General features: G+C 44.6%; 1 protein-coding gene across 2 annotated transcripts in view; it reads right to left on the minus strand.

The window, feature by feature from the left end:
• MED14 (mediator complex subunit 14) overlaps window positions 1–26,407 on the minus strand; it is a 79,591-nt gene extending 53,184 nt beyond the window's left edge. Inside the window, exons 1-8 of one of the 2 annotated variants that reach the window (XM_077294788.1) lie at window positions 25,998–26,407; window positions 21,051–21,077; window positions 18,231–18,336; window positions 14,750–14,923; window positions 14,432–14,561; window positions 14,188–14,316; window positions 12,463–12,570; window positions 9,137–9,269 (exon numbers count right to left, since the gene is read on the minus strand). In XM_077294788.1, the coding sequence (XP_077150903.1) occupies window positions 9,137–9,269; window positions 12,463–12,570; window positions 14,188–14,316; window positions 14,432–14,561; window positions 14,750–14,923; window positions 18,231–18,336; window positions 21,051–21,077; window positions 25,998–26,182 (992 nt within the window). In that variant the 5' untranslated portion in view covers window positions 26,183–26,407. The remainder of the gene's footprint in view (window positions 1–9,136; window positions 9,270–12,462; window positions 12,571–14,187; window positions 14,317–14,431; window positions 14,562–14,749; window positions 14,924–18,230; window positions 18,337–21,050; window positions 21,078–25,997) is intronic. The other variant, XM_077294787.1, reaches the window with a different exon arrangement.
• Window positions 26,408–27,983: the final 1,576 nt, after the last annotated feature.

Genomic DNA, 27,983 nt, shown 5'->3' on the forward strand with positions numbered 1-27,983 from the left:
GTGCACTGCAGCCAACCAGAGGCACTTAATTGATTGCAGCACTCACACTTGCTTGGGAATAGAGATGGGCAAACCCGAACAGTAAAGTTCCGAGTCCGTAAGAAACACCTTCTGTTCGGGCAGAGACCCCGAACATGAACTTCACCATGAACTTCACCAGGAAGCCAGTGTTACTATTCAGGGAAGTAAAAAGTTTACCTACTGTCACAGGTGTGACTACTACTCCCATCAGTCTAGTCTATGCCTGCTGCCGCTAACAGCAAGACGGCAGCTGATTGGAGTATTCAACAGCTGGCACTATATATATATATATATATATATATATATATATATATATATATATATATATATATATATATATTTTTTTTTTTTTTTTTTAAATGGAGTGGGTTTCCCTATATTTTTGAAAACTAGCATAGCAAAACTGACAGCTGCGGGCAGCAACCCTCAGCCGTCAGCTTTAGCAAGGCTGGTTTTCAAAAAAAGAGGGGCCCCCACATCGTTATTTTTTTTTTTATTATTTAAATAAATAATTTAAAACAATGCCATGGGGTCCCCTCCCATTATTGACAACCAGCAAAGATAAAGCAGACAGCTGTGGGCTTGTATTCTCAGGCTGGTAAGGTGCCATGGATATTGCTCCCCCGGCCTAAAATTAGCAGCCTGCAGCCACCCCAGAAAGGGCGCATCTACTATATGCGCCAATTCTGGCGCTTTGCCCAGCTGTTTCCACTTGCTCTGTGGCAGTGGAAAGTGGGGTACATATTGTGAGGTTGACGTCATCTTTGTATTGTCCGGTGACATCAAGCCCATGGCTTAGTAATGGAGAGGCGTCTATAAGAGACATCAAAGAGGCAATGGCGTCGGGAGGCACACAGGGTCAATTCACAGCTGGCTAGTGAACAATGTGGAAAACTAGCTCTCTTTTTCTCCATACAGGGATTCAAGCTTCTTATTGGTTTACATAAATGCTTAATATGGTGTGAGGAATGTCATAAATGATTTCTTCCCAAACAGGGAGTTGAATTATCCGCTATCTGTATAATTTGTGTGTTGGTAATATTTGTTCACTTAAATTTTATTGAGGTGTTAGGCTAGTTTCTCATTTGCGTTTAAAACGCAAACGCAGGTGTTGAAAAAACGCATGTAAACGCGTGCAAACGCTGCGTTTTTTTAGACGCATGCGTTTTTCTCATGCGGTAAAAAAATGCGGCGTTTTGACGCGTTTACATGTGTTTTTTTCCTGCGTTTGCATTTTTGAAACGCATGATGAGAAGTGTGTGACAGCTGCCAATCATCAAAATCATCTAGAAAACCCAATATAAATAGAAAAAGCTATATTTACTTCAGCGCGATATATGTGAAAAGCCGGTAATTCAATTGCCGCCTTTTCATTTCTCCTGCCTAAAAACCCGACATGATATGAGACATGGTTTACATACAGTAAACCATGTCATATCCCCCTTTTTTTTGCATATTCCACACTACTAATGTTAGTAGTGTGTATGTGCAAAATTTCGGCGCTGTAGCTATTAAATTTAAGGGTTAAATCGCGGAAAAAATTGGTGTGGGCTCCCGCGCAATTTTCTCCGCCAGAGTGGTAAAGCCAGTGACTGAGGGCAGATATTAATAGCCTAGAGAGGGTCCATGGTTATTGGCCCCCCTGGCTAAAAACATCTGCCCCCAGCCACCCCAGAAAAGGCACATCTGGAAGATGCGCCTATTCTGGCACTTGGCCACTCTCTTCCCACTCCCGTGTAGCCGTGGGATATGGGGTAATGAAGGGTTAATGTCACCTTGCTATTGTAAGGTGACATTAAGCCAGATTAATAATGGAGAGGCGTCAATTATGACACCTATCCATTATTAATCCAATTGTATGAAATGGTTAAAAAAAAACACACACACAATATTGCAAAGTATTTTAATGAAATAAACACACAGGTTGTTGCAATATTTTATTGCTCTCTCAATCCACCTGAAGACCCTCGTTCTGTAACAAATTAAAAATAATAAACCAACAATATACATACCTTCCGTAGATCTGTGACGTCCCACGATGTAAATCCATCTGAAGGGGTTAAAATATTTTACAGGCAGGAGCTCTGCTATAATGCAGCTGTGCTCGTGCCTGTAAACCCCGGGGAATGAAGGTAATGTAGGTCAATGACCTATAGTTACCTTCAGTCGCGGTGATGCGCCCTCTGCTGGATGTCCTCATGAACTGCAGCCTGGGAACTTTTTCCCACGCTCGACGTCATATGAGGACATCCAGCAGAGGGCGCATCACCACGACCGCAAGCATGGAAAAAACGCATGCGTTGTCAAACGCGGCAAAACGCATGCAAAAAAAGCATGCGTTTTTAATGTTAAACATAGGAAAAACGCTGTGGCAAAAAACGCAAATGTGAAACCAGCCTTAGTCCTCTTTTTAAGAACTGACTAGTAAAGGTTAAGTTTTAAAAACCACGCTGTTGCCATTATTATTTATTTTTTCATTCTTTTCGTGCACACTGATACCAGTGGCGGGGGGAGGAATATAAGGGTGCTGTCATGGGCTCGGGAAAATACCCATGTCCTTTCCATTAACATGATTAACAGCACCACATGAGAGATTTACAGAGAAAGCAAATTTACCCTACGGCGGGACCACTGCTTGTAGAGCCCTTCCCCCAAAGGATAGATCAGCAGAATAGGTCAGATCAAGCCTATAGTGCTTATAGAAAGTTGAAGGAGAGGGCTATGTTGCCACTTTAAATATGTGGTTGAATGATACCTCTGCCCTCTCTGCCAGGAAGTCGCAACAGCTCAAGTAGAATGAGCTTTTATGTTCTCTGACACTGAACTACCAATGGAGGAGTAGGCCAACTTAATGGCTTCCCTAATTCATCTAACTGGAGTACTTTTCAAGACTTTTAGACTATTCCTAGGGCCCTAGAAGGAAAACAACGACTCTCCTCCTTTATGGGTTGTTTTTTACTGTTATGGAAATTCTTAAAGACCTACTAATATCCAAGGTATTACGTTTTTCCTCCTCCGGGTACCTAGGATTAGAGCAAAAGGAGAGAAGAAGAATCTCCTGACTTCAATTAAATTTCCTGGTTACTTTTGGAAGGTAGGCTGAGAATAACCCTATCTTCCAAAATCTGTGTAAGGCTACTTTCACACTTGCGTCGTTCGACGCACGTCGCAATGCCTCGTTATGTAGAAAAAACGCATCCTGCAAAGTTGCCCGCAGGATGCGTTTTTCACCATAGACTTATACATAGCGACGCATTGCGACGGAGTACCACACGTAGCAACCGTCGTGCGACGGTTGCGTCGTGTTTTGGCGGACCGTCGGCACAAAAAACGTTACATGCAACTTTTTTTGTGCGTCGTGTCCGCCATTTCCGACCGCCCATGCACCCTCCTCCCCACTCATCACACTGGGCAGTGGATGCGTCGTAAGACTGCATCCGCTGCTCACGTTGTGATTAATTAACACACTGTCCGTCGGGCCGACGGTTTGCGACGGCCCGTACTGACGGACTAGTGTGAAAGTAGCCTAAAGGGATTAACTGACAATGCCTGGACATCAACAATTCTGCGGGCTCAAGTCCGTGGTAGCAAAATCAACATCTCCAAAGTAAAATTGTTAACAGATGAGACTTCTAATGGTTTAAAGAGGGGCTTGTTAACACCTCAAACAGCAGTTTGAAATCCCAAGGTAGAATCTTTGGACTATGGATTGGTCTTGACCTAATTTTCCATCAGGTGCCGGCTAGGTCACAGTCATACAACGCCCCTAAGGGCTCATTTCCACTTGCGAGAAACACGTCCGTGTCTCGCATGTGAAAACCAAGCTCTGGCGCCGGCACTTTGGAGCGGAGCGTGCAGCTCCATGTGTTGCTATGCGGCCGCACGCTCCGCTCTGGAGTGCCGGCGCCAGAGCTTGATTTTCACATGCGAGACACGGTCGTGTTTCTCGCAAGTGGAAATGAGCCCTAAGGCTACTTTCACACTAGCGTCGGGAAAGACCCGTCGCTGTGCGTCAGGCCGACGTTCCCGACGCTAGCGTGGTCTCCGCCGCACAACGGGGGCAGCGGATGCACTTTTCCCACGCATCCGCTGCCCCATTGTGAGGTGCGGGGAAGTGCGGGGAGGTGGGGGCGGAGTTCCGGCCGCGCATGCGCGGTCGGAAAAAGCGGACCGTCGGGAGCAAAAAACGTTACATGTAACATTTTTTTCTCCCGACGGTCCGCTACCACACGCCCAAGCGTCGCAAAACGGACGCGACGTTTGGCAATGCGTCGCAAATGCGTCGCTAATGTTAGTCTATGACGAAAAAACGTATCCAGCAAGAACTTTTGCTGGATGCGTATTTTCGGGAAAACGACGCATTTGCGACGTATTGCAGTTAACGCTAGTGTGAAAGTAGCCTAAGACTGAGATCTGCAGTTTAAGAGTACTAGTAGATAACCCAAGCTCTAATCCTTTTTGGAGAAAATCTAGGATAGATTTAACCAAAATCTCGTCACCCAGACTTTCCCCTAAACTAGACAGGAACTTTTTCCAGGTTCTATCAAATATTTTGTTGTTATAAGTTTCCTGTTTTTAAGTAAAGTGTATACTAAACTTGGAGAAAACCCTCTCTGAATCAACAGTGACCTTTCAAATTCCAGGCTGTCAAGAGAAGACCCGCTACTTGTGGATGCCATACTGGACCTTGCATGAGTAGATTCGGGATCTCTGGTAAGATCCATGGTTCAGAGATCGACATCAGCCTCATCCATGAAAACCCACTGTCCTTTTGGAACAGAATGGTTCTATCATAATTGTTCTCACCTGGTCCTTCCTGTTCTTCCTTAGTACCTTGCACATGTAGCCCCTGCTGACAAAATATTTATGCTTATCCAGCATTCATTGCCACTGAAGAACAACTTAATTTACCTTTTAAACAGCCTCTCAACTCTCTTTCACCTATCAGTATCACTTCCTGCAATAGTCTGGTATGTAATTAAGCCCATAGTACTGCTTGAATATATGAGGTCAGGGTTCCCAACAAAGACATTGCTTTCCTGAGTATCATGGTAGTGTTATTTAATGCCACCGATAACAAGCTTTAAACGTTGTGCTTTTTCTCTTCTGGTACGAAACTGACTGACTCACGGAAACTGTCTGACTCACCGAGTCTAATAAAGGACCTAAAAGAAAAACCTGAACTTTGGACAACTTGGCCATGACTTTTTCTTTTTTTTTCAGAAGCCAGCCTAACCCCTCTGACTTGCCACTAGGGGGCAACCCTAGTTCGCCCTATTCCCCGGGATACTTCTGAAGGTGAAGGTGCCGGGGCCGCCACTCTTGCCTTTTCTCCTGAGTTAGCCCTTTGTCTGTTCTCTTCCCCCACCTAGGGAAGAGGGGCGCTATTGTGCACCGCAGTAAACCAACCTGACAAACAAGCCTACACAAAACCAAGGTTTAGAGAAAAACTCCAGGCATACAAAATATTCTCACACATATAACTGAGGAATGCACTGGGGAGTGGAGGATGGGGAATAAACAAAAGTAGAGAAGGGAAGGGAATTCCCACACTTACAAACCACGCAACAGTCACAGATAACTCCTCCAACACTCCTTCTCATATGAACACCTCTTCCTCCTGAAGCCATGCAGCAAATTGTCAGGAAATTGTCCAGGTAACAGATTATTAGAGTATCCTGCTCCCGAAGATGCACTGTCATGTATTCTACAATTTTCGTGATGATCCTCAACGCCAAGGACAAACCGAAGGGCAAAGACCTGAGCTGAAAATGCCTGACCCGCTTGTTTATGAATAGGGCCACCCTTATGAATTTCTTATCTTGCATGGATCAGAACATAGTAGAATGCATCTTTCAGGTCCAACACACTCATGTAACAGTCTAGAAAAATAATTTTTGTTGCAGATTTTATTGACTCAATTTTGAAAGTTCAATATATCAGGAATTTGCTTAGATTCTTCAAATTGATGGGGGTTCTCAAGGTGCCATCAAGTCTTCTTTATCAAAAAAAGAATGGAATAGAATCCCTCTTTTCCGCCTCCATTGGTACTTCTATGAGAACCTGTTTCTGAACCAGACACATCACTTATATCTCCAGGGCTAACTGTTCCTCCCAAGATTTCGGGGGGATGTTACAGCAAATGCCTTTAAAGGATCAGCCTGAAATTGCAACCTCAGGCTTGACTCCCCTATACCTAGAATCCAGTCATTGGATGAAATTCTTGCCGATGCAGGGAAGAAGAGGTAAAGCCGTCCTCCTACCCTGGGAGTGGCATGACACTCTTCCCCCTGAAAAGAGACCCCAAATATCAATCCTCTCAAATATCATATCAAAACCATCTTTTATCTTCCCATTTCTCTTGATCCCTGGAAAGTCTTTTCCAGTAGCACATTCTCCTCCGAAAGAAGATTTTATACTTTGAGATAGACAAATTGGAAAATCCCTTCTTCCCATCACCAGCTTTGTCCAGGATGTCATCCGGAACCTAACCCAATACTCTCCATCACAAGGGATGTAACAAAATTTGGTTGCAGGGAGGATATCACCCGACTAGCAGTTGGGCCATAGCACCCTCCGGGCAGCATTAGAAAGGCCCGCTAAAATCTTGCAGCCAACATCATTGCGTCTGCCGAGGCATCTTCAAGAAAAGCTACTTCTCCCTGCATTAGTGGTAGATTGGCAAGGATTTTTCTCTCGGAACATTATCCTTTAGTTGACCCTCCAGTTGGTCCATCATGGATCTGGCTGTACAGGTCGCTGAGATAGCTAGTTCCAGGGCCCCCGCTGAAGATTCCCAGGTATGGCTTAGGTATCCATCAGCCTTCCTATCTAAGGAATCTTTTAGGATTCCCATGTCTTCAAAAGTTAAAAGTAGATTTTCTGGACGATTTGGCCAATGCAACATCTATCTTTGATACTTTATCCCACTGCTGTCTCCTCCTCCTCAAAGTGTACCTCCTTTTTGAAGACGAGGGTAGCCAAACCTTCTTTTCTGGTTTCTTCCATTTCTTATTAATGAGAGCATGAATTTTCTCATTTATTGGTAATGTTCGACATTTCTTCTGCTAACCCGCCAAATATAATATCCTGTACTGATTTGGGGGTAATAAAGTCTAAGTTACCCATAGATGCCCTTACAGTTTTGACCAATCTATCCATGTCTTCTACGGGGAAGCACTGTTTACACCCTGTACAACCATCAGATGATGAAGAGTAAGAAGTATCAAACCCACATTCACCTTCTGACTTCACGGATTTATCCGAATCAATGGCAACTTCCTGGTTTTCCTTTTAACCAGTCTATCACCTTCTTGATAGATCGGGGTCTTAAGGAAATCTTTAACTTCTGCCCTAATGACTAAGTCCATGGCGAAATTCAGAGATTCCTCACAAATAGTTTTTTGGATACAAGCTGAGCAGTTTCTTCTGCTATGATCTGGGTAATGTAGCCTGCAAAGGCACACACCTTATTTTTAAGCTTTGAACTACACTTCCTAGATCTTTCCTACTAATTAAAGGGAACCTGTCACCCCCCCAGGCATTTGTAACTAAAAGAGCCACCTTGTGCAGCACTAATGCTGCATTCTGACATGGTGGCTCTTTTAGTTCTTGTTCCTGCCACTGCTGAAAGTATCGTTTATCAAATTTGTCCCTCATACCTTGAAATCGCCACGGGGGCAGGTTTTTCCCCCCTAACACAGATGCACCACAGCCGTCACTCAGGGCCTATGCGCACCGCCTCCTCTTCCTTCATTAGCGTCTCCGGCGCCTGTGCTGCAAGTTCGAAGGGCAGTGCAACTGCATTTTTTTTTTTTCGGGCATGCGCAGTTGAGCTGCCCTTCGAACTTACAGCACAAGCGCTGGGGACGCTAATGAAGGAAGAGGAGGCGGCGCCCAGAGGCCCTGAGTGACGGCTGTGGTGCGTCTGTGTTAGGGGGAATAGACCTGCCCCTGTGGCGATTTCAAGGTATGAGGGACAAATTCGATAAACAATTCTTTCAGCAGCGGCAGGAACAAGAACTAAAAGAGCCACCTTGTCAGAATGCAGCATTAGTGCTACACAAGTTGGCTCTTTTAGTTACAAACGCCTGGGGGGGGGGGGGGGGTGACAGGTTCCCTTTAAATAAGAGAGACCACGGTAAACATTGACAAAAATCACTCACTAGTCAGTCGCTTAGTAAGGGTACCAGATCCAGTGGCAGGATCAAATCACACGAGTGTTCTCCCCTGGAGGCAGTGGATCCATCCTGATACACTCTGCTTCTCTAGCTGTTGTTTTCTGTGTTCCTTCTATCACCTGTGTGATTGCCAGTGACGTTATTGTTGTTGCTGCTGTTGTTGCTCCTCCATAACCCACAGTGGGAGAATGGGCTGGAGCAAAACTCGTTCTATGGTGCTCAGAACCCCATTTAAATGAGGGACAGGCCAACAAATACTCCCTCCATGAGGATGCCTCCTCTGGATCTCCCCAAAAGTGAAGTTACACATGGAATATCTCCGCCGTTCACGTCCAACGCCAGCACAAGCCCCCACTGGACATGCGGCAGCGACTCCAGGACCTGACACTGGCGCTACAAGCAGAGCCGTTCTTCCAGGAAACTGGGGAAGACCTAGGCAATCCCTTTTTTCCCCTATCTTCCACACCTAATGTGAAGATATAAATTCTCCTCAAAGGCAGGAAACCAACTGAAGCAGAGTAGAGTTTCTGCCCTTTTTATTCAGTAAGCTCCTGTCCTTGATGGGTGGATCCCCTCTCTCATGTGGTGCTGTCATCAGGGAAAGTGAAAAAAACATCAAAACTCACAAAGTGCAGTACATAGGGTGAAACCCACAGCGATTCCCCCCCAATGTAACTGCCAGTGGAAAGGCCAGTTTATGATGTGGTTTTTCTGTTCTTAAAATCTTATCTACATTGTTGGTGCTGTAAAACGTAGCAGATTTCTCCCCCTGAAGGAGTTTTCATAAAATATATTTATCGTATGAACACAATTTCATCATTGCATGGTTAGTTAAAGATGCTGCAAGGAATTTACTGAAAAGGAATTTGTTAACCGCAATATAAAGTTAGGTGAAAATACCATCCTTCCTTTAAATACAAGTCGTGAACACTTACTTCCAAACAGCCAGGATCAGACATTTCCCTGCAATGTATCTTTCAATCTGAACAAGATCTCCCCATCGTTCCCGTATTAGCATTTGCGCCTGTGAATGCAGGACTTCCAGTTGAAGTGATAAACAAAAGGAATCTACATAGAATAAAATTAAGGAAACCACAAAGTGCAAAAACAGCAATACACAAAATATAAGATTACATGGTACTATTTACCACCTTCTCCCAAAAAGCATAGTTTCCTCGCTTTATGAAAATAGACCTTGATCTTGGTATAAGGAGACTATCTTCATTAAAGGGAATCTGTCATCCCAAAAATCGTATCTGGGCTAAGCCCACCGGCATCAGGGGCCTATCTACAGCATTCTGGAATGCTGTAGATAAGCCCCCGATGTATCCTGAAAGATGAGAAAAAGAAATTATATTATACTCACCCAGGGGTGGTCCCGCTGCGGTCCAGTCCGATGGGCGTCGCGGTCCGGTCCGGCGCCTCCTATCTTCATTCGATGACGTCCTCTTCTTGTATTCATGCAGCGGCTCCGGCGCAGGCGTACGTTGTCTGCCCTGTTGAGGGCAGAGCAAAGTACTGCAGTGTGCAGGCACCGGGCCTCTCTAACCTTTCCCGGAGCACTGCAGTACTTTGCTCTGTCCTCAACAAGGCAGACAAAGTACGCCTGCGCCGGAGCCACAGTGTGAAGACAAGAAGAGGACGTCATTGTAAGAAGATAGGAGGCCCCGGACCGGACTGCGACGCCCACCGACGCGGGACCACCCCTGGGTGAGTATAATATACCCTCTTTTTCTCATCTTTCAGGATACATCGGGGGCTTATCTACAGCATTACAGAATGCTGTAGATAAGCCCCTGATGCCGGTGGGCTTAGCTCATCTTCGATTTTGGGGGTGACAGGTTCCCTTTAATTAATACGTTTACACTTTTTTCTTTACTCCAAACACCTAAGTGTTATCTGCTATGTGACACATTTACTAAAGGGAATCTGTGTAACACCCATTGGATCCCCTCCTCCCTGCATGCGGGGACGCCAGCATACTCACCATCCCAGCCTCACACTCCACTCCCTCCTTCCCCTGTGCATGCTGCTCTGACTTCCGGCGGCGCACCTAGTGCAATCTATTGCAATGTCGCGGCGACCCAAAAAACATAATTCTGCCTGTGCTACACATAACAGGGCTGTGGCCCTGCTATGTGAAGATGAAATAATCATCTGCTATAAAATGATCATCTGCCTTGAGCGCTGGCCAAGGCGGTGCTCATAGCAGATCAACAAGGACAACCACAGGGGGTCTCCTGCAGGCCCCAGGTTGTCATGCCAACCCATCGTAGCCAAGCACGGTCATGTGACACGGGCACAGTTGGGCAAGAGCAGTAATGCGCTTCAAAAGTGTTAAATGCCACTATAGGAGATTGACAGCGGCATTTAACAGCCCCGTGTGGATCACGAAAACCGGAAACCATGCGGGCTCAACGCTGGAGCCTACTTGGTTTGCAGGGGGGCACGACCTAGGACATTTATATGTCATAGGTAATGAAGGGTTAAATAAAAAGCGGGTGTTACCAGTGTGAGACAAGAAACTAACATAGAACAGGTGAAATGAACTTTGATTTCTTGCAAACACTTTTTTTGCAGTTCTCTGAGCTCTGCTGTATTGCAACAATATTGCAACTGTGTCTGCCTGTGAGATGAAAACTGAGAGGAACCTGCAGAGGTGTCAGGTATAATCACACACAGCTCTGCAGTGAGATCAGGAGAGCAGAGAGCGGCCATCACACTGGTAACTCCCCCTTATATTGAAATCAAGCTCTGAGGCAGAGTTATCTCCCAGGCACCATCCGCCCCAAAGCCTGGAAGAGGTCATTTACAAAAAGTGATAAAAGACGATTTCTCAACAATAATGCATCTGGTATAACACACACAGGGAGGGCTTTTTTCAGCAGTCTATAACCTGTATGCCCATATAAATAGTTTATATACGTCAAATGTGGTGACAGAATCCCTTTAACCATTTTCAGCATGCCGTAGAGCCATTAGCACCACAGGTGTTGGCTTGTAGAAGTTTAGTGAGATGTGGGCATAGCTTACTGCTTGGACAGAATTTAACCCCTTAATCCCATATGACGTACTATCCCATCGAGGTGACTTGGGACTATGGACATTTTTTCAAGAAAATGGAAACGTCAGATTTGCCGGATCTGGCAAAAACTGGACAAAACGCAAGGTCATCAGGCGCAATCCTGCACTAATACAAGTCTATGGGGAAAAAAACGGATCCGGCGGCAACATTCGCCAGTTCCGTTTTTTTAAAAAATTAGCCGGATTGAGCCTGAGGCTGAAAACCTGATGTGTGAAAGTAGCCTTAGGAGAAGAGTGAAATACCGTAGTACATATGGAGCAGAATAGATTCCAAGAGAGGCTGCTCTGTGCATGTATCTGTACTCCACTGTTCAGCGGAGACAGCAATAACGCAAAAGAAGCCAGCACTGAAATTCAAGCACGAAGGGGAGGACATGGCCTGAACACATGTACATGGGAAGGTGCAACAAAACAAGCACCTTCTTAGCATATTGTAATAAAGGACAATTTAGTGAAAAAGAGAGAATTTTACAAGAAAACTAAGATTTTACTCAGGACACGGCCTCTACAAGGTGCGGCACTTGGTTTAGTCTGATTGGAGCTGAGAGACTCCCTTTAAATAGTATAAGATACAATTCAACAGCCCACAGAGACACAGAGGAGATTTTGGTGTGAGTCCAGTCCTTTTCTAACCCTGGCATATGAAGTAGATGCCTGATTATTAGGGAAAAATGTCAGGAGCGCTTGTGTGTTAGCAATTGTGGTTGATGGCCCTGGCACAAGTAGATGGTGTGCACTACATATATACCACCATCACAACTATTACAGCAATAGAAGAGTTATAATAGGAGAGATAGCCCACACATTAGAGCCATACTCCATGTTGTATTTGAAGAATTTAGTGTTGGGCATTTCACGTTATTACTTTTAAATAATTACTAATAAAAAGTGCTGTATTTATAATGCCAGTGCGTATGGTCTATTTAAACAATTGTTTTTGCAACTTGTTTACTCCCCGCCACCATTGTAGGGTCCGGACCTTATTGTTATTGTATGTGGTACTCATAGTCAAACACATTACTCTTGCTTTTCTCAAAAACACCTGAAATGCTCAATACGAATACTACTGGTAAGTCAAAGCATTATGCAAAGTATATATAAAGTAAAACAAAAAGTGTGAGCAAGATACATAAAAAAAAACAAATGACAGAAACTATAAGTGAAATAGAAAGGATACGCAAACACGTGTACATGTCCTGAAGAGGTTTATCGTCAGAGAAGAGCCTGGATTGAACCAACTGGTGAATGAAGTTTATTTGCATACTATGAACTAGTGCGCGACCATCTGAAAAGGATAAGAAAAAAAATTGTTTATAATCAACATAATATAAAATACAGAACAAATGTGTAAAATAGAAAAAAAATAGCATTTTAATAGCTTTGCAAACTGCAAGTAAAAAAATGCATTCCCTTACTACAGTCATTAGAACAAACAAGGAAATGTACTAGAACATTTCAACACAGACTACATCAGTAAAAGTGTTATCCTGGACTTTTACAGAGAGTATCTTTCTCTTCAAGTTTGCTCTGTCAACCGGGCATCATGAGGGGAGCCAGCTATCAATCAGCATGACATCGGCAGTGGTGCCCTGTTGACAAAGCAGAGCGGAAGAGAGGAAACTGCTCTGTCAACAGTTTCTACTGCAGAATCGCCAGGATTGGTCCGTGAGCACTCTGAGCTGGCAGAGAAGGTAGATAGCGCCATAAGGCTAAATGATAGTCATACAAGTCCAACTGTTGTAAGAGGATATTAAAGGGCCACTGTCACCCCCCTCCAGCCGTTATAAACTAAAAGAGCCACCTTGTGCAGCAGTAATGCTGCATTCTAAACAAGGTGGCTCTTTTAGTTTTTGCTTCTGTTATTCCATCAGTAAAGCGTTTTATAATTTTCCCCAAATACCTGTCTTTGTACCTGGAGGCGGGTCTGAAGCCTCCTCTGCGAAGCGCCCAACTGCCGTCACTCATCTCTTCTGGGGTGATGGTCGCCGCCCCCTGAGCGATGTTATCTTCTGAAATCCGGCGCCTGCGCTGTGCGTGCCTGCCTGGGGCAGGCGCATTGAGAATTGCCCGTCATAGCTCAGATGCCGGGTTCCGTTCTGCGCCTGTGCGGGCAGTGCGGCCAGCCTGTTGCTGAATCCCCGCCCCGCACTGTGTTATGCATTATGCACAGTGCGGGCCTGGGATTCCTGGGCATGCGCACTGTGCTGTTCAGACGCTCCCCCGGTCCCCCGCCTTCCAGCGTTGCCGTAATATACAGGTTTCCTTGCCGGCGTTTGGAACAGCCGCACAGAACAACGCTGGAAGGCGGGGGACCGTCTGAACAGCGCAGTGCGCATGCCCAGGAATCCCAGCCCCGCACTGTGCATAATGCATAACACAGTGCGGGGCGGGGATTCAGCAACAGGCTGGCCGCACTGCCCGCACAGGCGCAGAACGGAACCCGGCATCTGAGCTATGACGGGCAATTCTCAATGCGCCTGCCCCAGGCAGGCACGCACAGCGCAGGCGCCGGATTTCAGAAGATAACAGCGCTCAGGGGGCGGCGACCATCGCCCCAGAAGAGATGAGTGACGACAGTTGGGATCTTCACAGAGGAGGCTTCAGACCCGCCTCCAGGTACAAAGACAGGTATTTGGGGAAAATTATAAAACGCTTTATTGAGGGAATAACAGAAGCAAAAACTAAAAGAGCCACCTTGTTAGAATGCAGCATTACTGCTGCACAAGGTGGCTCTTTTAGTTTATAACGGCTGGAGGGGGTGACAGTGTCCCTTTAAATTGCACTTTGGGCCATAAATGCCACATCACACCAATACATATAGGTAACAAAAAGTTGTTTTGCTGTAAAATGTAGTATTTTATTTTAAGAAATCCATAAAATTCACCATAGGTTTATAAATTACCTCCAGTTTCTTTATCTTCCACCAGAATTTCAAGTTTTAGGAGTCTCCATGGAACTTCAGGATCATCTCCCATCACTGTAAGAGTAGCTTCAAACTCTCCCTCAACACGAAATTTCACTCTTCCATTTGCTATACAGTAATTGTTCACAAAAATGTAGAGATAATGAGCAAATGTCTATTCTTCTGTAAACCACCTGTAAATAGACATAAAACTACAAATACAATAAAAAGCAGCCATTCATACCAACTGTCAGATTTGCTAGCTGCGGAGGGAGGTCTGTAGTAACCAGTCGATGCCTCAGGATTTGGTTGAGTTGATGAAGTGTTGATTGTTTTTCAATTTTGGTAATAGGATCAGGAGGAATTATTTTATCCTGTCAGTTAAAAGAGTCAACTAGTTAGACAACAGGTATGATAATCATAGATAGAACTGAATAGTCATTCCAATAAATAAGATACAATCAGAGAAATGCAGCGGGCGACGCCGAGCAGTAACAATACAAATGGGAGAAACATATTGGAGATTGACTATTTTGTCCCTTTTTTGTTCTTAGAAACATACCCTGATACACGTTGGCAGTCGTGGATAGGACCCTGTTGTAAGAACATCAATTGCATAAGGAATTGCAAAGCTCGGCAAACGAGCGTGCACCAGGGCATCTCTCGCCAATGAGGCCAATCTGTCGGCAGTGTCAACAAACAAGATGGTTTGCTGATCGAGAAAGCTTGATATCATCTGCAAAAGAAAAGAAGGACCACTTAAAGTAAGAACTAAACAGAAATCATCAAGATTAAATTGTGTCTCTGAGCCTTTAAGGCAACCTGTAACCAAGAAAGTGGGTATAACACCATGGACCCCCAAATACCTTTTTACACATCCCAGTGTTCAAATTGCTACCAGGAGGTAGAATCTGAACCCAAAACACGATGCGCACCCCTCTCATCAGGCATCTCACTTGTGCTTTAGTGGAAACCCAGTCACCGTTTCCTTGCTGTTAGCATGCCCATCCCGATTGCCTTCTTTCCCGGCACAGCTGGCATTGACCGTCCAGGCACACCATCAATCAAGGCACAGTGGGAAAGCCAATAACAAGAAGACTGTGGGTAGCTCCCCCCGGATGACTAGTGAGAGAGGAGCGTGGCTGTTTTATATGTCCAATTCCTCTCGCCTTAGAAAAACAGTGATTTTAAACACATCTCCTTTAATTCTGAAAGACTTTGCAAACATTTGGTCAGCATTACATGTAAATGGGGTATTTTATGCTGCATTAACATACCACTAAAAGTATCTGGATGGAATAAGGAATGTGTCACAATCCATAGTATGTCCAGTATTAAGGCCTGATCCACATTTGTACATCTGCAGACCTATGTATCGGGTGTCTACATCAAAAACATAAGCACTTATGTGCCATGCATCAAACTAAGGCTCCCTGAATTTTGCCGAATAGAATGAATGTATGGAACATGTCTGTGTGTGTGTATACAGGGTAGGCCATGTATGGATGCACCTAAGTAAAATGGGAATGGTTTGTGATATCAACTTCCTGTTAGTGGCACATTAGTATATGGGAGGGGAAAACTTTTCGAGATGGGTGGTGACTAAGGCGGCAATTTGAAGTCGGCCATTTTGGAATGCAACTTTATAAATGGCCGACCCAGGTGTATCCATATAAATGGCCCACCCTGCATATACACCTATATCTACACATATATATATATTTAATTTTTTTCTCAAATAATTTATTCATGTCTATGAAAGTAAAAACTATGTGTCTTGTGTTACACTTATTGAAATGTCCTACTACATGGTTCAGAATATCTCACATTAAGCAAAAACAAAAAAATGTATACGTCTCAGACTTTTCTATTTTTACAGGGGGAAGAGGGAGAGGGAATACAATTCCGTCTAATTAAAAAAAAACCAATATAACGCAAATTGGAGAAAATGGTCAAAACTGTTTTTTTCTTTACTATATTTTGAAATGTTTAACTTATTTTCAAAAATGTACTGTAGATTTACAAGAGAAAGACAGGTCCATACCCAAAACACAGATAAAAATGGTAGTCTGACTCCCATTCAAGAAAGAAAGACTGAAAAAGTAATATCTGTGCATTATGCCTGACATGCAGTGTAAGGCTATGTGCACACGTCAGGATTTCTTGCAGAAATTTCCTGAACAAAACCGGACATTTTCTGCAAGAAATCCGCATGCGGTTTTTTTTGCGTTTTTATCACGTTTTTGACGCATTTTTTTCCGGGGCTTCCCAATGCATTAAAATAGCGGCAAAAACGCGAAAAATCCGCAAAATTAATGAACATGCTGCGTTTTCTACCGCGATGCATTTTTTTCGCGGAAAAAAAAGCATCATGTGCACAAAAATTGCAGAATGCATTAAAAATGATGGGATGCTTATGTATGCGTTTAAGTGTTTTCCCGAAAAAACAGGAAAAAAATGTGAAAAATCCTGAACGTGTGCACATAGCCTAAGGAGGAATACTACACACATACATATGTGTCCAAATAACAATTTAGCTTTGAAGACCCTTATACCTGACAAAAATCACTGTTGGGATCTCAATAATTGTGATAAGAGCACAAATATTACTTTTAGGCCGTGGTCAGACTAGCGTATGGCATCCGATGTGAGACCATTGGATGTGATATGCTAACGATCCTCGGCTCCTGCTCTGCAGCGAGCGGGAGCCGAGTGTCATGTGCTCCGAGCCTCTTGCACAGAGAGAATCGGAGCACAGCTGTGGAGGAGGCGGATAAAGTAATTTCTCCATCTCCTCCATTGCCGGGGTCAGCGTATATCGCACAGCACTCAGGTGATATCTGAGTGATGTGCACCGTGTCACTCGCACCCATAGGCTTATATGGGTGCGAGTGAGCTGAGACTCGGCCGAGTGTCGGTGCCAATAGCAGCATGCTGCGATTGTTCTTGCATGCCGATTCGGCATGAGAAAATAATCGCAGATGTGATCTGCCCCATAGTGTAACACTGGACCGAGTGCTGTGCGATGTTCTCTCGCATAGCACTCGTCCTTGTTATACGCTAGTGTGACCCCGGCCTTATACTGAAGATTTGCCTAGTGTGAACATATACCCAGAGTGAACAATTATAATAAACATTCCAGAGAGTCCAATTGGGCAAAAGGAAATCTAATGACCATTTAAAACCAGTTTTACTTTTACAAGCTGAAGCCTTCCTATAATAAACCCAATTGAGTTTTTTTACCTGTGAGTCAGCAAAATGCAGAGCGGCTTTATGTTGCATATGATACATTATTATCTCGCTCTAATAGGAAAATGGAAAACCTCAGCACTTCAGTGGTGAAGGCTGAAGAAAATGAGAATTGTTTTACTGAAATTATCAGCATATGGTGTTCCACAAGACAAGTCAAGGTCCGACATGGACCGAAACATTGGTCAATCTACTTCTTGTGGAGCAAGAACATGCACCATATGTTGACTATTTCAATAAAGAAATCCTAATTTTCATGAAACTGCAACACTGGAAAGCTGTGGTTTTCTTTGAAGTGTATGATGGAAGATAAGCCCTACCACAGCAGCACGCATCCTAGCCAAGAGTGCCAACCATACTGTCAACAGGACAAGAGAAGGTGTCAGAAACCTGAATATCCCATAGTTGTTCTCTATTGCTATGAAAATATTCACTTCTCTCCAAAAAGTAGAAATTATGAGGATCAGGACATGTTAGGGAACTGAAGCTTGTATATAATGCCCAAAGAGAAGGCCAGTACAGCTCACAAACTTGTCTGTCCTCTCCTTCTGTCTGACGATTTTCATTACTTCAGGATTAGACTACCGTACATATATAACTGTTTGTAGCCAAAACCACTGAGACAAGCTGTGCACAGGGACGGAGATACAAAAAGGAAGTTTTGAATCAAAACGTTGAATTAAAACGTTACGCTTTTATCATACTTGATTCATAGTGATAAGAGATGATACAGAACGCACAGTCTTTGTACCAGAAAGGTAGTGGAGGTAAAGGCTTACGTTGGTAATACTCACCGCACATTTCTCGACTTTGCCAGCATTGTTTGCCCATTTCACTAGACCTAGCAATCTAACGAAGAGCTGACGCGTACGGCTAGCAAACTGTACAATTTCAATTTTCCTAGAACACAAAACATTTACATTATAGACTGTTTATTTCAATGCTGTTAATAGTCCCATAAACTCATTCATATAAAGCACCAGCCCCAAACTCCCCCCCATAGTCCACCATGGCAGCGCTAAAAAGAACCTGTCGCCAGGTCGAGAGTGACCAGTTATTGCTCTTATTTTATTCCTGCTGCTTTCTTGAGTATTCCACTTATTTTTTAAATTCGATACAGTTGTAGAAATCCTTTTTAATTACTGGAAGTGCTACTTCTTGTGGCCTTTACCAAGGCGGGGGAAGTACTCCAGGACTCCGTGGGGCCGTGACTTTAGGCTGCTCTGCATTCCTGCCACATGAGCCCGCTTGGTAAACACCATAAGAATTAGTAATAAATAAAAAGGTCCATATCTCTGGAACAGTATAGCAGATTTAAAAAGAAAAAGAAAACAATAGCGGAATACTTAGGGGAGCAGTGGAAATAAAATAAAAAACCTCTAAGTGTAGGATGGCGCACCGGTAATGCAGCAATACTTAGTAACACTACACGCACTTGTATAACTGCACAAACAAGATCAACCTGTCACATTTTATTTAAAAAAGGGACACACCAAAAAAGAAAAATCTAGATTTTTTTCAAATTGAAACAGATTAGAAATATTTCCATGGAATAATACATTTAATTTTTGGGAAATATATGTATTTTTTTTATTTTAGCAATAAAATAAACTTTTATAAAATAAACAAAAATGTATGTATCAAATTAACAAGCTGCTTCTCTACCATCTGTATTTTTTTAAAAAGAGCCTGTCGGCACATTTTAGCATTTGGCAGAGATATTGCTGTGTAAACTCTTGCCGCTTCATAAAGATGATACCTTCTTCCTTGAAGGGCTGCGCCTGCCAGTCATGAGAAATCTAACCTAGAAGCCACACGCAAATCAGACAGACTGGAAGCACATTGATGTTGTGACAATGTCTTGTAGTCCTTACGAATACACCGACAAGCCCCCAGTCCATGTCCAGCTTATTTTGCATGAGGCATCTAACTAGACATAAATGGTACATCATTTGTCGACAAAAAGGTTTCATTATTACAGGGGGACAAGCACACCCGTACCATTACTTCCTTTAAAAAGCAAGGTTCTGACACAGCATATTTGTTGTGTCAATGACATTTCAAAATGTCATTCACACATAAAGACACATAGAATGGTAGAATTGGAAGGGACCTCCTGGGTCATCTGGTCCAACCCCCTGCTCAAAGCAGGATTCACTAAATTATCTCAGACAGATGTCTGTCCAGCCTCTGTTTGAAGACCTCCATGGAAGGAGAACTCACCACCTCTCCTGGCAGCCTGTTCCACTAATTGATCACCCTAACTGTCAAAAAGTTTTTTCTAATATCTAATCTGTGTCTCCTCCCATTCAGTTTCATCCCATTGCTTCTAGTCTTTCCTTGTGCAAATGAGAATAAAGATGATCCTTCTACAATGTGACAGCCCTTGAGATATTTGTAGACAGCTATTAAGTCTCCTCTCAGGCCATGTGCACACGTTCAGTATTTTTCGCGTTTTTTTCGTGTTTTTTCGCTATAAAAACGCGAAAAAAACCGCTAACATATGCCTCCTATTATTTACAGTGTATTCCGCATTTTTTGTGCAAATGTTGCATTTTTTTCCGCAAAAAAAAATCGCATCGCGGAAAAAAAAGCAAAATGTTCATTAAACTTGCGGAATTGTGGGGTTCCGCACACCTAGGAATGCATTGATCTGCTTACTTCCCGCACGGGGCTTTGCACACCATGCGGGAAGTAAGCAGATCATGTGCGGTTGGTACCCAGGGTGGAGGAGAGGAGACTCTCCTCCACGGACTGGGCACCATATAATTGGTAAAAAAAAAAAGAATTAAAATTAAAAATAGTGATATACTCACCCTCTGATGGCCCCGGAGTCTCAGCGGTGCATGCTGCCGCTTCGGTTCTTATAGCTGGTGTGTGGTGAAGGACCTGCGATGACGTCGCGGTCTTGTGATTGGTCGCGAGACCGGTCATGTGGCCGCTCACGTGACCGCGACGTCATCGAAGGTCCTGCACACACACATCATCTATAGGAACGGACGCCGCTGAGGAGATCGGCTGTCTGCAGGTGAGCATAACCATTTTTTTATTACTTTTAAACATTCTATCTTTTACTATTGATGCTGCATAGGCTGCATCTATAGTAAAAAGTTGGTCACACTTGTCAAACACTATGTTTGACAAGTGCGACCAACCTGTCAGTCAGTTTTCCAAGCGATGCTACAGATCGCTTGAAAACTTTAGCATTCTGCAAGCTAATTTCGCTTGCAAAATGCTAAAAAAAAAAACGGGGAAAAAAAAAAAAACGGGAAAAAAACGCAAAGAAAAATGCGGATTTCTTGCAGAAAATTTCCCGTTTTCTTCAGGAAATTTCTGCAAGAAATCCTGACGTGTGCACATACCCTCAGTCTTTTTTTTTGCAAGCTAAACATTCCCAAATCCTGTAACCGTTCCTCATAGGACATGGTTTGCAGACCAGTCACCATTCAGGTCGCTCTTCTCTGAACTTGCCCTACCGAAGAAACCTGGACAAATTTTGGATTATGCTGCATATTTTTAATTCCATAGCATTCCTATAAAGTTGAGATTATTGTAACACGTGTAGAGTAATCTGACAACTCACTAAATGTTGGGTCAATCATATGACATCTCACCTTTCCATGTCAGTCTTCCTTGGCAGTCTAAAAAGATAAGAAGATAAGAAGGCAATTACACTAAAGCTGGAAAAGGCCATCAGTTGTAGTACCTACTGAATGTATATTAGGTAACTATTCAGTACAAACACCCTTGGTTTTCCCAAGCTGGTACGTAATAGTACCAGACTTATGACCCATTTAAATGAGCCATTAAACAGACTGGCAATCACCCATGCATAAAAACAATGGCTATCGGCAGCACTATGCCACATGTAAACAGATGTGCTACAAAAGCATGAGACTGTATGGGGATAGAGCAAGTCTTAGATTTTGTTCTGTCCCCATCACTCATCAATGAGTGTTAACAGTCAAGTTAACGGACGCCGAACGTCTGTGGCTTACTGGCCGAGGTAGGTCTGTTCTAAATGGACCATAAAACTACAACAAATCAATACAACATTACATAGAGTGCACATTAATTCCCCCTCCTCCTCCAGTTATTCATTTAATTCCATTGTAAACTTTAAGGCCTCACACACATTAGATGAAAGTTGGCCTCCTGATTCTATCCGGCAAGATGATGTAGGAGGAGAGAAGGATCGGACAGTTCATAATTCTTTGGTTTTTTCAGGGGAGGTGACTGGCAGCTGCTTTTCCCTCTCTCCCCATTGAAAACACATGAATGCTTGGCGGAGCAGAGCGCTCATGGAGGAGTCTGGTGAGATAGCTGCCTGACATATAGACAGCCATCTCATGTGTACAGTCTTTAAAGAGGTTGTCAGATCTCAAAGTTTCCATATCTCATATCACGTAGGATATGCCCATCCATTTATGATCCAACGTTCGGGAACCTCCGCAAGGTCTGAGAATGTAGAGGTCGCAGTGCTGGTGTAGAGCAGGGTCCCTTTTATTTTTTCTCTGCACAGCTATGCTTGGCCACCAAGCTGTGTAGGACACTTTAAGGGCTTGTGCCCACATTGCACGTTTGGTGCGTTTTGCCATGCAGATTTGATAGCAAGACCTGAAGCAATCCTGAAGCCACCAAAGTGAATGAGAAACCTGAAGTGTCATGCACACGTGGAGTATTATTGTCTTGCAGATTTAGTGCAGAAAATAATCTGCTGCATGTCAATTCTCTGTACGTTTTTGTCAATGTTTTTCACCATTCATTTAACTCAAATCAGTCAAAAACCTAGGGCAAAAAACACATGTTTTTCAACTGCGTTTTTCCTGCCAAAAGATGCAGAAATGGTGCAGAAATGTCTGCATCCATTTACTCAACATATGCACCTAGTGTTACAGGACCCATTCAAGTGATCTGGGACAAGCTGCAACTTGAGGGACAGCTACGCCAGCACCGCACCCCCTTCATTTTTTTAAATAAGTGGGATCCTAGAGGTAAAAATTCCCACAATTATATAAGGTTGGCAAATTGTAGCAACTCTCGGTGCCTGGTACAGTAGCTCCTTCCTCTTCACAACTATGGTTTGATGGACACAGCTCTTCAACGTGGTCGTGCAGCATCTCTCCTTCCTGCATCTGATGTTGAGAGATACCGCTATACGCCATGGGGACCAGTTACTGAAGCTCCTGTCAGGGTATGTGTCCATGTTCAGGATTGCATCAGGATTTGGTCAGGATTTTCCATCAGTATTTGTAAGCCAAAACCAGGAGTGGAACAATTAGAGGAAAAGTATAAAAGAAACATATGCTCCACTTCTGTATTTATCACCCACTCCTGGTTTTGGCTTACAAATACTGATAGAAAATCCTGACCAAATCCTGTTGCAATCCTGAACGTGGACACATACCCTCAGTCTACCAAAAGGTATAAGGCACTTGTCCTAACAATCAGAACAGCAGGTGTGTCTGCTGGACATATAATAGTCCCTACTGCAACTCTTCCACCCAGTGTTTCACAGCGTCTAACAGGTAAGTAGTTGCTAAGTCACAGACCACGCCTGTCGGCAATACAGCGACTTTCGTTGATGTCACGTGGACAGAGCAGGGGTTTCTCTTCCGCTCTGCTCTGTTGAATGGGCGTGAATGCTGAGTTGACGGCGTGCCCCGACAGAGCAGCTAGGAGGAGGAAGTGCTGCTTTCTCGATGTAGAGCAGCTGAATCGCCCGCAGGAGGGGTCAGTGACCTCTATGAGTTGACGCCGGGTACAGCAGGCAAGTAGTTGCCCCTATTAGCAACTACTTGCCTGTTTTTTTTTTAACTATGGGCATAAAAACAAGTCCTAGACAACCTCTAAGGGTATGTGCAGACAATCAGTAATCGCTGCGGGTTGGACGCTGTGTACTTGGGCAGCGTCTAGATGTTATAGCATAGTGGATGGGATTTGAAGAAATCCCATGCCCACTATGCGTCCACAGACGCCTGGGGTTCACCTGCCGAGACGAACATGAGGCGCATTTTTCCAGACCGACGCATGTCAATTTCTTTTGCGGAGATGCGAGAAAGAGAAATTTCACAAATACAATGTATTGGACACGGTGAATCCGCATGGTTCAGGGAACACATGGGGATTCCCCTGCGTTCAATAGACGGCAGCACTTTGGACGCAGCGAACATGCTGTCACATCCTTCAGATCCACATCAATCAAAAAAGCAATCTTACAAGAATGAGCAGAAAATGTGACACAAGGTAAGGTGGAAAAGAGTGAAACTACCATAGCAGAGATGACACATACACTTCAGTGGGACTACACAAGATACACCCGTTACACACCAATGTGGAGACAACATGCAAGATGCCACTATAATTAGTGACAAAATATGGAACTACATCTGTAAAGTGATATTATGGGAATTCTGTACAAACACACTGACGCTCCTATTTCAGATTTCACTGCCTCACCCCATCAACCCCCCCCCCCCCACAAAAAAGAGATAAATACCTCAGGAAAAAAAAGCGAAGACAAAACCAGGCACAGCTAAGATATTAGGAGGCATCTAGTCCAACCCATAAGCCAATGTGACTATTCTAATGGCCCAGTAACATTTCTGTATATGTATACATATTTTCAACTATACTTATAATGAATATGTCACCTCAGCGTACAATGATCTGTATAATCGCACTCCGCTTTCATCGTTTATATAGTCACAGAAGTCCTAAGTGACTAGCATGCTTATAACAGACAGAAAGGGCAACATTATCTTATGTACGAGGCATAGCATCCAGAGATCAATGATGAAAAAGACTTGTTTGTCATGGGGAAATCATTCACCTGTATTGTCATTGTTAGAAAATATACCAGAACGATCACCAAAAGTCTGCTACATAAGGAGTTCTCACCCACCCCTCCACCACAGGCTGGGGCAAACATCTGGAGCACTTTGTGAGCTGTACATACAGGTGCATCTCACAAAATTAGAATATCATCAAAAAGTTAATTTATTTCAGTTCTTCAATACAAAAAATTAAACTCATTATATAGAGACATTACAGAGTGATCTATTTCATGCGTTTATTTCTGTTAATGTTGATGATTATGGCTTACAGCCAATGAAAACCCAAAAATGATTACATCAGTAAATTAGAACACTTTATAACACCAGCTTGAAAAAGTTATTTTAAATTCCGAAATGTTGGCCTACTGCAATGTATGTTCAGTAAATGCACTCAATACTTGGTCGGGGCTCCTTTTGCATCAATTACTGCATCAATGCGGCATGGCATGAAGGTGATCAGTCTGTGGCACTGGAAGCCCAGGTTGCTTTGATAGCAGCCTTCAGCTCATCTGCATTGTTGGGTCTGGTGTCTCATCTTCCTCTTGACAATACCCTATTGATTCTCTATGGGGTTAAGGTCAGGCGAGTTTGCTGGCCAATCAAGCACAGTGATACTGTTGATTTTAAACCAGGAATTGGTACTTTTGGCAGTGTGGACAGGTGCCAAGTCCTGATGAAGAATGAAATTTCCATCTCCAAACAGCTTGTCAGCAGAGGGAAGCATGAAGTGCTCTAAAATTTCCTGGTAGACGGCTGTGCTGACTTTGGTCTTGATAAAACACAGTGGACCTACACCAGCAGATGACTTGGCTCACCAAATCACCACTGATTGTGGAAACTTCACACTGGCCACGATCAGACAGCGCCAGCGATGGCCACGATCAGACAGCGCCAGCGATGGCCACGATCAGACAGCGCCAGCGATGGCCACGATCAGACAGCGCCAGCGATGGCCACGATCAGACAGCGCCAGCGATGGCCACGATCAGACAGCGCCAGCGATGGCCACGATCAGACAGCGCCAGCGATGGCCACGATCAGACAGCGCCAGCGATGGCCACGATCAGACAGCGCCAGCGATGGCCACGATCAGACAGCGCCAGCGATGGCCACGATCAGACAGCGCCAGCGATGGCCACGATCAGACAGCGCCAGCGATGGCCACGATCAGACAGCGCCAGCGATGGCCACGATCAGACAGCGCCAGCGATAGCCACGATCAGACAGCGCCAGCAATGGCCACGATCAGACAGCGCCAGCAATGGCCACGATCAGACAGCGCCAGCAATGGCCACGATCAGACAGCGCCAGCAATGGCCACGATCAGACAGCGCCAGCAATGGCCACGATCAGACAGCGCCAGCAATGGCCACGATCAGACAGCGCCAGCAATGGCCACGATCAGACAGCGCCAGCAATGGCCACGATCAGACAGCGCCAGCAATGGCCACGATCAGACAGCGCCAGCGATGGCCACGATCAGACAGCACCAGATCAGATAACTGGATATGATCAGACAGCAGCAGGGATGGACATGATCAGCTCTCCCAAGGATGCATGCATCCATGTCTACACAGAAAGACACCTGATCACACACAGGCAATGAATTGATCTCCCAATCAGCAGATCCTAGTGATCTGCTCCTTAGTGTGGAGGCCACAGGTGACCAGTGATGGCTCAGCCTCCCCACACCACCAGTATAACACCCCATGCCCTGACACTTACAGGTCGGCCAGCACGTTGATCTCCTGGTAAGTCCTCTGCAGCAGGAAGTCGATGAGGGTGCTGAGGCGATAGCCATGGCTGCTGGAGCTGGCGGCCACTATAGTGCCCGGGGGAGGCGGCTGAGGGGCAGCAGTAGGACCCCCAGTCACCACCAGCTGACTGCTCTCCAGCTGCACAGGAGGCATTCTGCCTGCGGCTCACACTCTACCGTTCACAGAAACCGTGTGTGCGGAGGAGAGGCATAGGACCCGGCTGCCGGGGACCCCGTACACTGCCGCCCCTCTAACACTTTTACAACAAAATGTGTGAGAACCGGGGCCCTACTGGCGGCCGCCTCCTTCACGCACCGGAAGCGAAAGTAGCATCAGCAGCTGGGGGAAGGGACTAAACCGGAAGAGACTCCATTCCCCTCGGCAGACACAAAGCGCATGCGCTCTTCTCGCTGATGGGCGTGACGTGTGTGCCTACATAACCTGGTGACGTGGGCTGAGACTGAGTCACGTCTGGCGCTCGCTCCTGTCATGTGACCGCCACTGTGTGACGTAACGAGGACACTGATAGTGATAAATAATGTGGTTAGTTTTAGTGATAGAGTTGTGCCCGCTCTGCGGGGCTGGCACACGGAGCAGCGCACAAGGCGGGCGGGCGGCCACACGGAGCAGCGCACAAGGCGGGCGGGCGGCCACACGGAGCAGCGCACAAGGCGGGCGGCCCGGCAGCTCGTGCCCCAGAGAAGTGTCATTTTTACAGCGTTCGTTCTGCCGTGAATGTGACCCCACATGGGTCTGCGGGGCAGTGCGGCGTTACCATAGTGGAGGGTTTGTTTTACAGACTTATCTATTGCCTTTATGTTTTTTTGAACTGTACAAGTCCAATACCTCTAGAGTATTGCGTTTGTGAAAAAATTGAAAATTTGGCAATGTACAAACTTAATTTTTATGCCTTTGAATCGGCACATTTTTTTTTTTTTTTTAAAGCATTTTTTAAGAAAAGCTGATCAGTAATTTTTCTATCAATTTCCTTTTTTTTATTTTTTATTCAGGGACAGCATCACATTTGAAGTGACTTTGAGGGGCCTATATGACAGAGAATACCCAAAAGTGACACCATTCTAAAAACTGCACCCCTAAAAGTGTTCAAAATCACATTCAAGCTGTTTACTACCCCCCCTCATGTGCTTCACAGGAAAGACTAAAAAAAAAAAAGTTCAATTTTAACAAAACCTTTACCTTAGACCCAAATTTCTTATTTTCGCAAGAGTAAGGCTAGTTTCACACTAGCGTTAACTGCATTACGTCGCAAATCCGTTTTTTTGCCGAAAAAACGGATGCGTCAAAAAAGTGAAAAACGGTGACAAACGTATGCCACGCATCCAGCATTTCGACGGATCCGTCGCAAATCCGCTAAACGTTTCCGTCGAAAATACTGGATGCGTTGCATACGTTTTACCATCCGTTGTATCCGTTTTTCCGACGGATCCGTTTTTAAAATGGGAGGCTCCCAAATTTGATTGGCTACTGGAAAATTTGAAAAACTATATAGTACTGTTTTTACAGCCCATCTTTGTGGGTTTTAGTTTTGTGGCAGCGATGGAAGGTGTTCTTGGGAGGATTGCTAGTTTGGTTACCGACGTTATCTTTGAGACAAATCGCCTGGATATCATAGTGCGGGAGAAGGAGGCGGCAGCGGAAAGGCGTAGGATGCTTCTGCAGCAACGGAGACGACTGTGGATTCATCCGATTAATCAACTACGGATGACCCGGGGTGTCCAGTCCACTCTGTACCTGGAGTTGCGGCACAATCCACACAAATTCCACAACTACGTGCGGATGAGGATTGAACATTTTGATTTTTTGCTTGCAAAAATGGAGGATGTCATCCGAAGACAGGACACAAGGATGAGGCTTGCCATCACACCGGCGGAGCGGCTGATGGTGACCCTGCGGTAAGCCTCTTTTTTTTATTTCATTGCTGACATTGAATGTT

Source organism: Ranitomeya variabilis, chromosome 3 (assembly GCF_051348905.1).
Source record: "Ranitomeya variabilis isolate aRanVar5 chromosome 3, aRanVar5.hap1, whole genome shotgun sequence".
Classification (NCBI taxonomy): Eukaryota; Metazoa; Chordata; class Amphibia; order Anura; family Dendrobatidae; genus Ranitomeya; species Ranitomeya variabilis.